The sequence below is a fragment of the Engystomops pustulosus genome, chromosome 6, assembly GCF_040894005.1.
Source record: "Engystomops pustulosus chromosome 6, aEngPut4.maternal, whole genome shotgun sequence".
NCBI lineage: Eukaryota > Metazoa > Chordata > Amphibia > Anura > Leptodactylidae > Engystomops > Engystomops pustulosus.
This window is the reverse complement of record NC_092416.1, coordinates 19,711,374-19,725,371: the sequence shown is the minus strand read 5'-3', so window position 1 is coordinate 19,725,371 and position 13,998 is coordinate 19,711,374. Positions and strand designations below refer to the sequence as shown.

At 43.2% G+C, this 13,998-nt stretch overlaps 1 protein-coding gene and 1 long non-coding RNA gene across 2 annotated transcripts in view; both read left to right on the top strand.

The window, feature by feature from the left end:
• Positions 1–5,231: 5,231 nt before the first annotated feature.
• LOC140065564 (uncharacterized) lies at positions 5,232–6,515 on the top strand. Its single transcript, XR_011847953.1, has 3 exons — positions 5,232–5,301; positions 5,820–5,858; positions 6,056–6,515. It is a non-coding gene; the product is annotated as an uncharacterized lncRNA (long non-coding RNA).
• Positions 6,516–7,633: 1,118 nt separating this feature from the next.
• LOC140065563 (SCO-spondin-like) overlaps positions 7,634–13,998 on the top strand; it is a 29,747-nt gene continuing 23,382 nt past the window's right edge. The window contains exon 1 of the mRNA XM_072113155.1: positions 7,634–7,753. Coding sequence (XP_071969256.1) covers positions 7,649–7,753 — 105 coding nt within the window. The 5' untranslated portion in view covers positions 7,634–7,648. The remainder of the gene's footprint in view (positions 7,754–13,998) is intronic.

The window sequence follows — 13,998 nt, the reverse complement described above, 5'->3', positions numbered from 1 at the left end:
TATGGTGTATTGTGTGTATAAATACAGTATCTTATGTGTGTATGTAAGCTGTATGTTTGTATATGGCACTGTAGGTGTGTATATGTGAGGTGTGTATGTGTATGTGTATTTGTGTGTAACAGTGTATAAATGTGTATGAGTGATGAACTGCGTACAAACAAAACGGCAAGGATGGGCGCAGTCTATACAGGGCGCTTCGGAAACATTGCTGTCACTTATTATTGATATTTTCATCATCATTTGGAACGCTGCTCATGTTCTTGCAAACATAAACCATAAAAGCTTTAGTTATAAATGATGTCTGATGTCAATTGGGCTCAATTTAGGTTACAGATACAGCACCGGCCTTCCTGAAGGGAACTTTGCCTTGTTGTGGCAAAACTACCACTCCTAATGAATGCAGACTGAGGGCTTTTGCTCATAAAGGTGGTCCCCTACTTATAGGCACCTGACTTACAGACGACCCCCAGTTACAGACGGACCCCTCTGCAAGTGACCTCTGGTGAAGTGTCTGGATGTTACTATAGTCCCAGACTGCAATGATCAGCTGTAAGGTGTCTGTAATGAAGCTTTATTGATAATCCTTGGTCTTATTACAGCAAACAATTTTGAAACTCCAGTTGTCATTGGGGGAGAAATTTTTTTTTGTCTGGATCTACAAAATATACAGTTACAAATTCAACTTAAGAACAAACCTATGAAACCTAACTTGTACGTAACCCGGGGGCTGCATGTAGTGACAGCTTGGAGATCACATCTAGAGATGAGCAGATCGGGTGCATATCACGTGACCCCAACATATTGCTGGATTGGCAGTCAAGCAGCCAATCCAACAAATTGACACCCCTAGCTACAAGCCATGACTGTGATTGGTTAGGGGGCACCCTGAACCTAAACTTAAGTTTTGAACCCACTCATTTTTGATCACATCTTAGATTTCTTCTTAATTTCACCACCAGTTTTCATGAATACTGCTACATATAAATGTCTTGTGTAACATTGTAAAAATGTATCTATTCACAGGTTGTAAAGAGACATCGTACGTAGGAAGCAAGAAACCTCTAAACAAGGGATCTCCATGATGATTTACTCTTAGAGCTATGGATGAATAAAATAAAAACGTACCATTGGAGGCTTGTTTTATTTGACCGAATTTGCCAAATCTTTTGATGGTCTTACCGAGTATCTGTTTTTTAACTAGCAAATCCTAGGAGCTACTTTGTATCAAATACTTAGATACTGTACATATTTATCTGAATACTTTCTAACAGTTAAGGGATAAATTGATAAAACATAGTTGTGGACTGCACCTAGGGGTGCACCAGCCATGTCGCCATATGAGCCACACACCTCAGACAGCACAACCTGCAGCAAGATATGGGCAGCATCAGGGGTGTAGTCACCTGCTATAAAGCAGGCCCTAACACTTAGGCTACATTCACACTAATGTGAGCCCAGGAGGTACATGTCGGGGCACGGGAGAGGAGGAGGGGGTAAGCACTGCTCGCCCCCGCCCCTCTCCAATGAGATACATGGCGCACAGTGCCATAAAAAGGGGAAAGATAGAACATGTCCTATCTTTTCTCCACTTATGGAGCGGTACGGTCCCGCAGGTTTGCCGTACCATACTGCTCCATACTGTTCCGTGCACCGGCCTATGGGGGGATATATATGGCGGCCGTATATATGTCCCCCAAAGGTTGTGTAATGACATAAAATGTGAATGTACCCTTAAACATAGTGTCTCATCACACCCAATGTGAATAAGGGTGTAAGACACTGCATTGAGTACAACAAACTGATATATTTCTACTGCTTGAGATGGAGTCCGGCACCATTCTATAGCTCGCCTCAGGAAGCGTAGATTTTAGGTTCACCCCTTACCACACCCCTATTTACCTCCACCCCACTCCATTAAAAAGGTAAGGGTAGATTGAGGGCATTAGCCATACAGGACAGTGATGGCGTATAGCCAGGAATTGCACCTATCCCCCCCCCCCCACCCTTACACCACTTCCAGAAACCGCCAACAGATTTATCAAGAGGCTTGAGCCTCGGATAGATGCCACACCTGTCTGGCACAGGGGAGCAGGGGTAACATCATATCCCGGAGCAACATCCCCCCACCATGGTGTCCTCTATAGATAAAGTGGAGAAATCGTGTCTGATTGACAGGAAAAACAAATGTTTCCGAACAGCAACAACCAACTAACCAGTCCAATAATGTTCCTCAGATTGTTCTTTAGTAGGGACGTTTTCAACCACAACAAGCACCAAACTTCTTCATGGATTGTATCTGGTTTGTTGCTTGCACTTAAAGGGAACCCGTGATCAGTCTGGGCATTTTTACCTGAAGACAGGTTCCAATAACATATGGCGAACCTTTTATAGAGCGAGTGCCCAAAAGACAACAAAAAACAACTTATTTATTTCAAAGTGCCAATGCAGCAATTTAAGCAATAACTTATTGCTTACTGCTTTGTCAAAGCTTTCATCGTATTGGCATCCTGAAGACATCAATACAGTAGAAAGGAGAAATTCATACTATTAATGTAGTCTCCCTCCAGGGTCCCCTGTACAAGAAGAATTGCAGGGCCCGTGGCAGGAGATCAAATTATAATCCAGCTCTGTCCACATCTTCTCACTCCTCCTGCAGTCCCAGGCAGACAAGGATGTGTTGCTTTAAAATAGTCCTCAATGTCCTATGTGGCCCGGGACTACAGGAGGAGGCCATGTGTCCTGTCTTATGAACTCTATGCTGAGGACCTGGGTGCCCACAGAGAGGGCTCTGAGTGCCACCTCTGGCACACGTGCCATAGGTTCGCCATCACTGGCATATGGCATGCTCATTGCAAAAATATAAAAAAAAATGGAATAGTCTGCACCAGCTAAGAAAAAGCAAACACATCAACAATTAATTAATATTACAATTAATGTTATAACAACATGTTATAGTATTTTATAGTAAAATACAGGTTTTTTTAATATATTGTTGATGCTTTTACTTTTGCTGAGCTGGCGCAGACTATTCCATATTTTCCAGAACTTGAAAGGGGACCAAGCATCGCTTCAGTGTCCTTCTCATCCAGCACAGCCATATTTGGGATTTGTGGTGATGTGGATGAGCTTTATGCAAAATAGTTTTTTATTTTCAATTTCAAAAATGCTTTTGTCAGCAGTTTGAATAAATCCAGTGCTTTTTAATCAAATACTTTACAATAGATGGCATGGGGAGCAGGGGAGAAGCTGAGGGAGGGTCATGAGTTAGGAGGGGATGAGAAGGAGATTAATCTGAACTACCTCTTCCCTGGGACTCACCGCACACTGCTGGCAGGGAGCCAGATCATAGGAAATAATCAATTAAAAGCATTGGGATTATTTATAATGCTGACAAAGGCTGGAAATGAAATGCCTGGGGCTATTGGAGACTGTACTCAGGTAAAAATGACCTCTCTGATGACAAGTTCCCTTTAAATAGAGATAAACTTTCAAGCAAAGATAGTTTATATGAGAAGCAATATTTTTATAAAACTTTTTTTAATATTCTAAGTTACATATTAACAAGGTTTTAGAGAAATGGTTTCCTACAACCACTCCTTATTATGGAGGTTGGATACTCCATTGTCTCCATTGTTTTTTATGGGATCACATCGCCCTTTATCACGGGGTAGAGTTATTTAGTTGCTTACTTATACGACTTGGCTGACACCTTTGTCACATGGGTGACTGTCTATGTACTGCCAGGAGATGGATGCGCAGATTTTGGCCTTGTTTATTTTAGTTGGTTGGACATTGATCTCAGTCCAATCAGTAAAGAACAGAGACTGCGATGTGGCCTCATATGTGGATATCACCGTTTTCGTGCAGAATACAGATTCCATATCTACCATAGATCTGTATACAGCTCCTGCAAGACAACGCTCATGGTGCATTGCTCATTATTATTTCACAGAACAATCACAGAGGAAATGTCCATCCACAAGATCCAATAGCGTATGGCAAACCCATGAAATTAGACTCTATTGCCAAGTGATTGACCTCAAAAGCATGTCCAAAGAGAACTATATCAAGCTGGACTTCTTAGGTTAACTTTTACCTACCCCGTATATTGTGGTCTCTCATCTCCTTCTCATATTGTTGCCCCCTCTCTTCTCCCCCTGATCTAGTGACCTTTCATCTCCCCCTTATATTGTGTTCTCTCATTTCCTCCTCATAATGTGGTCCCTCATCTCCCCTTCATATAGTAGCCTCCTCTCATCTCCCCCTAATATTTTGGGATTCCCTCATATTGTGACCTCTGATATTCCCCTTATATTGTAACCTCTCACCCCCCCCCAAATGTGGCCCCTCATCTCCCTCTAATATTGTGGCCCCTCATCTCCCTCTCATATGGTGTCCTCTCAACCCCCCTTCATATTGGGGTCCTCATCTCCCCCTAAAATTGTAACCTCTCATCTCCCCCTAATAGTGTGGCCTCTCATCTCCCCCTCATATTGCGGCTTCTAATCCCTTCCTAGTATTGTGTCCCCTTTCATCTCTCCCGTGTATTGAAGCCCCCTCTCATATATACAAATTGTGGTCCCCCTTTTATAACCCCCATAATGTGGGCCCTCTCTCATACCACTATAATGTGGGCCCCTGATGCATGCCTGATATATTCAATAATATTCTAATATTCTATAATTATAATAATAAGAGATATCTGGAATCACTTCTCACATCTGGTGCTAGAATCAGCTTGTTGGGGATGGAGGATGTGTCCTCCTGCTGTCAAAATGGTTTCAGGACCTTTGGAGGACCTTCAGTTCTTGTGTACATGTGTATTTAGAGCAAGAACAAATGTACAAAAATTTAATGAGTGAAGGTTCTTCTCAGTATCAAATCTGGTGGGTGGCCATGGCCCCATAGAAACCTTGGGCCCCGGGCTACCACCCAAACCATCTATAATATAATCCACTACTAATGGACATTGTAAAGCCCCAGAGATTCAGTTCTGCTATAAACTCTTCACCACCTGCTGTTTATATTCTTCATTTTAACGCAGTAAGGAACAGAACATAGATTTTCTGTATTAGCCAATAGATCTCAGACTATAACTGCTCCTATTGTTCTATTGTGTAACTGAGCGGCTGCTCCCATGGAAATCCTGGCAGAAGTTTCCTAAACTTCCTCAAAAGTCTCTGATTGGTCCCTGGTCTGAAGACCCGAGGTATAAAGTCTCCAGGGCACAGACAGCTGATGAGGAAGACTCCATCATTCCAGGAGCGATGGAAGCCATGAAGACTCTCATACTGTTTTCAGGTACAGGTAGTCCCCGGGTTACATACAAGATAGGGTCTGTAGGTTTGTTCTTAAGTTGAGTTTGTATGTAAGTCGGAACTGTATATTTTATCATTGTAATCCCAGCCAGAACTTTTTTGGTCTCTGTGACAATTGGATTTTAAAAATGTTGGGTTGTCATAAGAATCAATATTAAGACTAAAGCTTCATTGCAGACACCTGTGATAACTGTTACAGCTGATTATTGTAGTCTAGGACTAAAGTACAATAAATTACCAATATCCAGAGGTCCGTTTGTAACTAGGGGTCGTATGTAAGTCGGGTGTTCTTAAGTAGGGGACCGCCTGTATTAGTTTTGTGTGATTATTTATGAATACTTTTTTTGTTAAATAAGATATTTATTATTTGGATTATGAACAGAATTATGATTATTATTATTAGTAATAGCAGAATTAACAATAATTTTCAAATATTATTTTTTTTATTGTTGAACACACATGACGTATGACAATGCATAAGCTCTTTGTATTTTCTCTTAGTTATGACCTTTGACTTTTCAGTCTCTATACGATATAACGGTGAGTACATTGAAATCATACATTTATTCTATTTTTTATATTCAGCACATTTATCTTTAAAGGTTTCTAAAAAATTTTTTTTGCTATCACTTGCACTTGTATTGATGTAGGAATTATAGTCTCTCCATTGCCTCCACATTACATATAAGTATAGAAGTAATAATTAATTAGTAATAATAATTCCTTTATTTATATAGGGCGCACAGATTACGTAGCGCTGCACAGAAGTTGCCAAATTAGTCCCTGTCCCCAATGGGGCTCACAATCTAAACAACCTACCAGTATGTTTTGGAGTGTGGGAGGAAACTGGAGGACCCGGAGGAAACCCACAAAAACATGGAGAGAACATACAAACTCTTTGCAGATGTTGACCATTCGACTTGAACCCAGGTCCCCAGCGCTGCAAGGCTGTAGTGCCTCAGTAGCCCCGATCCCCTGATGATGCCGATGCTCCAGCGAAACATGTCGGGGGAATTCATGTGTGTGTTTTAAGGGTCTTGTTTGAGGTTAACTACTGGTGTAAATCACTGCAGAGATCCACTAATAGAATACACTGTCTTGAGGAGAGATTTACTCTCCCGAAAAGTACATTGTTATATGGAACAGTAGCAGTCCCAACAAGCAATTTTTAACAATGTTTTGGAGAGAAATTAAGTAATGGAGATTTTATTAGTCAAACATTAATAAAGGTTAAGTTTTAGGCCTGACCAGTGAGGTTTTTTTCTGTCTTAGGAGAGTTTGTAAATAAGCAAGGCTATAGTGCTAACCACTGAGCCACTATGCTGCCCATTCCATATTGTGTCACCTTTATCATTTCCATTTTACAGACAAATTTTGCCCTGAAGTAGATGATGATTTATCATGTGTTCGCTGCTCGGACTATTGTCCATTTAAGAATCTGCAGTGTACCGACTCTTGTGCTTATGGATGTAAATGTGTGAAGCCGGGATATGTCATTGGTCCTGGTTTTAAATGCATCCTGAGGGAAAATTGTCCAAAATGGTAAGTGAGCACCGGATTGACACATCAGCTACTCATGTATCATAATATAGCTCTGCCACAGGCTGATAAATAGCTCATTCCACTTAAAGGGTTTGTCCACTTCCAGCAAATAATTGATACGGTTTATGTAAGTAAAAGTTATCCAATTTTCCAATATATTTTCTAAAGTAATTCCTCACGGTTTTCTAGATCTCTGCTTGCTGTCCTGCTGTAGAAAGCTTCAATTTTTACTTTTAGTGGATAGAAATCTGTCCCTGGTCATGTGATGTCACACAGGTGCACGGCTCGTTATTTCACACAGCTCTGATTACTCTCTGCCATACTAACGAGCCGTGCACCTGTGTGACATCACATGACCAGGGGCAGATTTCTATCCACTTAAGCTTTATACAGAATGAAAGCAAGCAGAGATCTAGAAAACCATGTGGATTTGATTTCAGTGCATACAAACGGAGGTGTAAGGGTCAAAAGCTGGACACACCGGAGGTCGGCAAAGGGCCATGTCACACTGCGTACACAAAAAATAAAGTTATTCAAACATAAAACGGACATTATGGGCATCACATACTATATGTTCTCAATATAAAGACTGATTAAATAACTTCCTAACAGCATAGCAGCCGGAATCAGAGAGAGTCGGGTCTGTATAAGACACATCCGACCCATCCGGGTTACATACCGGCCCATAATCGTCATTGGTTTCTGCAGATCACATGGAGCTGGTTATTGCTACACCGTAGTCCTCCGATCACCTGATCCTACGTGGAAGCTGTAATGCAGAGCCGGTTATGTCACCGGATCCCTACGGGACGTATGTTACCCTGCCGAGTAGGACCTGTTACACAAGACTTGATGAAGGGACTGTAGTTCAAAATGGCCCTTTGCCAACCAGAGTAAGATTTACTTTGCTTACACTCTTTTTCTTTCTTTCTATTTTTCTTGTTTGTTTTATGTTCTGATGTCTATTCTTTATTGTTCATTCCTTCTTTTCTTTTTCATTCTTTGCTTCTTTCTAATTTAAAGTCATTAAACTAAGATATGTGCTCCAGAGTTTTGCCTTGATTTTAACTGCCCTACCTGCTGTGCAATATTTGATATCAGTCCAACCTGCTGTGCTATCATAACTGTCCTACATGCTGTGCACTATGATACCTGTCCTACATGCTGTGCACTATGATATCTGTCCTACATGCTGTGCACTATGATACCTGTCCTACATGCTGTGCACTATGATACCTGTCCTACATGCTGTGCACTATGATACCTGTCCTACATGCTGTGCACTATGATATCTGTCCTACATGCTGTGCACTATGATACCTGTCCTACATGCTGTGTACTAGGATACCTGTCCTACATGCTGTGCACTATGATACCTGTCCTACATGCTGTGCACTATGATACCTGTCCTACATGCTGTGCACTATGATCCCTGTCCTACATGCTGTGCACTATGATACCTGTCCTACATGCTGTGCCCTATGATCCCTGTCCTACATGCTGTGCACTATGATACCTGTCCTACATGCTGTGCACTATGATACCTGTCCTACATGCTGTGCACTATGATACCTGTCCTACATGCTGTGCACTATGATACCTGTCCTACATGCTGTGCACTATGATACCTGTCCTCCATGCTGTGCACTATGATACCTGTCCTACATGCTGTGCACTATGATACCTGTCCTACATGCTGTGCAGTATGATACCTGTCCTACATGCTGTGCACTATGATACCAGTCCTACGTGCTGTGCACTATGATACCTGTCCTACATGCTGTGCACTATGATACCTGTCCTACATGCTGTGCACTATGGTACCTGTCCTACATGCTGTGCACTATGATACCTGTCCTGCATGCTGTGCACTATGATACCTGTCCTACATGCTGTGCAGTATGATTCCTGTACTACATGCTGTGCACTATGATACCTGTCCTACATGATATGTACTATGATACCTGTCCTACATGCTGTGCACTATGATACCTGTCCTACATGCTGTGCACTATGATACCTGTCCTACATGCTGTGCAGTATGATACCTGTACTACATGCTGTGCACTATGATACCTGTCCTACATGATATGTACTATGATACCTGTCCTACATGCTGTGCACTATGATACCTGTCCTACATGCTGTGCACTATGATACCTGTCCTACATGCTGTGCACTATGATACCTGTCCTACATGCTGTGCGCTATGATACCTGTCCTACATGCTGTGCACTATGATACCTGTCCTACAGGCTGTGCACTATGATACCTGTCCTACATGCTGTGCACTATGATACCTGTCCTACATGCTGTGCGCTATGATACCTGCCCTACAGGCTGTGCACTATGATACCTGTCCTACATGCTGTGCACTATGATACCTGTCCTACATGCTGTGCACTATGATACCTGTCCTACATGCTGTGCACTTTGTACCTGTCCTACATGCTGTGCACTATGATACCTGTCCTACATGCTGTGCACTATGATACCTGTCCTACATGCTGTGCACTATGATCCCTGTCCTACATGCTGTGCACTATGATACCTGTCCTACATGCTGTGCACTATGATACCTGTCCTACATGCTGTGCACTATGATACCAGTCCTACATGCTGTGCACTATGATACCTGTCCTACATGCTGTGCACTATGATACCTGTCCTACATGCTGTGCACTATGATACCTGTCCTACATGCTGTGCACTATGATACCTGTCCTACATGCTGTGCACTATGATACCTGTCCTACATGCTGTGCGCTATGATACCTGTCTTACATGCTGTGCACTATGATACTTGTCCTACATGCTGTGCACTATGACACCTGTCCTATATGCTGTGCACTATGATACCTGTCCTACATGCTGTGCACTATGATACCTGTCCTACATGCTGTGCACTATGATACCTGTCCTACATGCTGTGCACTATGATACTTGTCCTACATGCTGTGCACTATGACACCTGTCCTATATGCTGTGCACTATGATACCTGTCCTACATGCTGTGCACTATGATACCTGTCCTACATGCTGTGCACTATGATACCTGTCCTACATGCTGTGCACTTTGTACCTGTCCTACATGCTGTGCACTATGATACCTGTCCTACATGCTGTGCACTATGATACCTGTCCTACATGCTGTGCACTATGATCCCTGTCCTACATGCTGTGCACTATGATACCTGTCCTACATGCTGTGCACTATGATACCTGTCCTACATGCTGTGCACTATGATACATGTCCTACATGCAGTGCACTATGATACATGTCCTACATGCTGTGCACTATGATACCAGTCCTACATGCTGTGCACTATGATACCTGTCCTACATGCTGTGCACTATGATACCTGTCCTACATGCTGTGCACTATGATACCTGTCCTACATGCTGTGCACTATGATACCTGTCCTACATGCTGTGCACTATGATACCTGTCCTCCATGCTGTGCACTATGATACCTGTCCTACATGCTGTGCACTATGATACCTGTCCTACATGCTGTGCAGTATGATACCTGTCCTACATGCTGTGCACTATGATACCAGTCCTACGTGCTGTGCACTATGATACCTGTCCTACATGCTGTGCACTATGATACCTGTCCTACATGCTGTGCACTATGGTACCTGTCCTACATGCTGTGCACTATGATACCTGTCCTGCATGCTGTGCACTATGATACCTGTCCTACATGCTGTGCAGTATGATACCTGTACTACATGCTGTGCACTATGATACCTGTCCTACATGCTGTGCACTATGATACCTGTCCTACATGCTGTGCACTATGATACCTGTCCTACATGCTGTGCACTATGATACCTGTCCTACATGCTGTGCAGTATGATACCTGTACTACATGCTGTGCACTATGATACCTGTCCTACATGATATGTACTATGATACCTGTCCTACATGCTGTGCACTATGATACCTGTCCTACATGCTGTGCACTATGATACCTGTCCTACATGCTGTGCACTATGATACCTGTCCTACATGCTGTGCGCTATGATACCTGTCCTACATGCTGTGCACTATGATACCTGTCCTACAGGCTGTGCACTATGATACCTGTCCTACATGCTGTGCACTATGATACCTGTCCTACATGCTGTGCGCTATGATACCTGCCCTACAGGCTGTGCACTATGATACCTGTCCTACATGCTGTGCACTATGATACCTGTCCTACATGCTGTGCACTATGATACCTGTCCTACATGCTGTGCACTATGATACCTGTCCTACATGCTGTGCACTTTGTACCTGTCCTACATGCTGTGCACTATGATACCTGTCCTACATGCTGTGCACTATGATACCTGTCCTACATGCTGTGCACTATGATCCCTGTCCTACATGCTGTGCACTATGATACCTGTCCTACATGCTGTGCACTATGATACCTGTCCTACATGCTGTGCACTATGATACCAGTCCTACATGCTGTGCACTATGATACCTGTCCTACATGCTGTGCGCTATGATACCTGTCTTACATGCTGTGCACTATGATACTTGTCCTACATGCTGTGCACTATGACACCTGTCCTATATGCTGTGCACTATGATACCTGTCCTACATGCTGTGCACTATGATACCTGTCCTACATGCTGTGCACTATGATACCTGTCCTACATGCTGTGCACTATGATACTTGTCCTACATGCTGTGCACTATGACACCTGTCCTATATGCTGTGCACTATGATACCTGCCCTACATGCTGTGCACTATGATACCTGTCCTACATGCTGTGCACTATGATACCTGTCCTACATGCTGTGCACTTTGTACCTGTCCTACATGCTGTGCACTATGATACCTGTCCTACATGCTGTGCACTATGATACCTGTCCTACATGCTGTGCACTATGATCCCTGTCCTACATGCTGTGCACTATGATACCTGTCCTACATGCTGTGCACTATGATACCTGTCCTACATGCTGTGCACTATGATACCAGTCCTACATGCTGTGCACTATGATACCTGTCCTACATGCTGTGCGCTATGATACCTGTCCTACATGCTGTGCACTATGATACTTGTCCTACATGCTGTGCACTATGACACCTGTCCTATATGCTGTGCACTATGATACCTGTCCTACATGCTGTGCACTATGATACCTGTCCTACATGCTGTGCACTATGATACCTGTCCTACATGCTGTGCACTATGATACTTGTCCTACATGCTGTGCACTATGATACCTGTCCTACATGCTGTGCACTATGATACCTGTCCTACATGCTGTGCACTATGATGCCTGTCCTACATGCTGTGCACTATGATACCTGTCCTACATGCTGTGCGCTATGATACCTGTCCTACATGCTGTGCACTATGATACCTGTCCTACATGCTGTGCACTATGATACCTGTCTTACATGCTGTGCGCTATGATACCTGTCCTACATGCTGTGCACTATGATACCTGTCTTACATGCTGTGCACTATGATACTTGTCCTACATGCTGTGCACTATGACACCTGTCCTATATGCTGTGCACTATGATACCTGTCCTACATGCTGTGCACTATGATACCTGTCCTACATGCTGTGCACTATGATACCTGTCCTACATGCTGTGCACTATGATACATGTCCTACATGCTGTGCACTATGATACCTGTCCTACATGCTGTGCACTATGATACCTGTCCTACATGCTGTGCACTATGATACTTGTCCTACATGCTGTGCACTATGATACCTGTCCTACATGCTGTGCACTATGATACCTGTCCTACATGCTGTGCACTATGATACCTGTCCTACATGCTGTGCACTATGATACCTGTCCTACATGCTGTGCGCTATGATACCTGTCCTACATGCTGTGCACTATGATACCTGTCCTACATGCTGTGCACTATGATACTTGTCCTACATGCTGTGCACTATGATACCTGTCCTACTTGCTTTGCACTATGATACCTGTCCTACATGCTGTGCACTATACTTGTCCTACATGCTGTGCACTATGATACTTGTCCTACATGCTGTGCACTATGATACCTGTCCTACATGCTGTGCGCTATGATACCTGTCCTACATGCTGTGCACTATGATACTTGCCCTACATGCTGTGCACTATGATCCCTGTCCTACATGCTGTGCACTATGATACCTGTCCTACATGCTGTGCACTATGATACCTGTCCTACATGCTGTGCACTATGATACCAGTCCTACATGCTGTGCACTATGATACCTGTCCTACATGCTGTGCACTATGATACCTGTCCTACATGCTGTGCACTATGATACCTGTCCTACATGCTGTGCACTAAATAACCATTGTGATTACAACCCTCAGATTTTTGGAAACTGATTTGTAACATGGATATAATGTATAGTCAGTGTGCAGCTTGTATAATAGTGTACACATTAATGGCCAAAGCATTGGCAAAGGGACTACACCACTAATTGACAATAGCCAAATTATCCCCAATCAGCCATTTCCCCTTCCTGGGTGGGTGGCTAGTCATGAGCAGACCCGTCAAGATTCGAGTTCGGCAAAATCGGCAGAAGTATTTATAACTGTGGCAACTTTGTTATCGCTACACATGACCCATCAATGCTACAAGGTCTGGTGTGAAGGTGAAGCAGATGGGTTACATTTGTTTTTATCACTCTTGCACTCTCTCCTACTGGTCATTAGAAGTTTAGCATTGGCTCCTCTCTAATGTTTGCTCTACATAAAAATGACCTAAGCTATAGGAAGATTCCCAACAACCTGAAAGGTGACTAAGACCATGCATTGGTTTAATAAGACAGATTCCACTAAGAACAGGACTCATCATGGTCGACCAAAGCAGTTGAGTGTCCCCTCTGAGCATCATATCCAGAGATGTATGAGAGCTGCCAGTATTGCTGCAGAGGTTATAGGGGTAGGACTATTCGGGGTGGAACCATGAATGCCAAGGCATACCTCCCAACATTTGGGAAAAGGAAAGAGGGACAAAATGGCGGCACGCGTAGTGTGCCGCGGCGATCCCCCTAAGCCACACCCCCAATCACTCCCTGGCCACGCCCCAAATTTTAACCATATTAAAAATAATAAAAATCATAATTTAAAAAAAAAAAATAAATTATCCTCATTGGGATT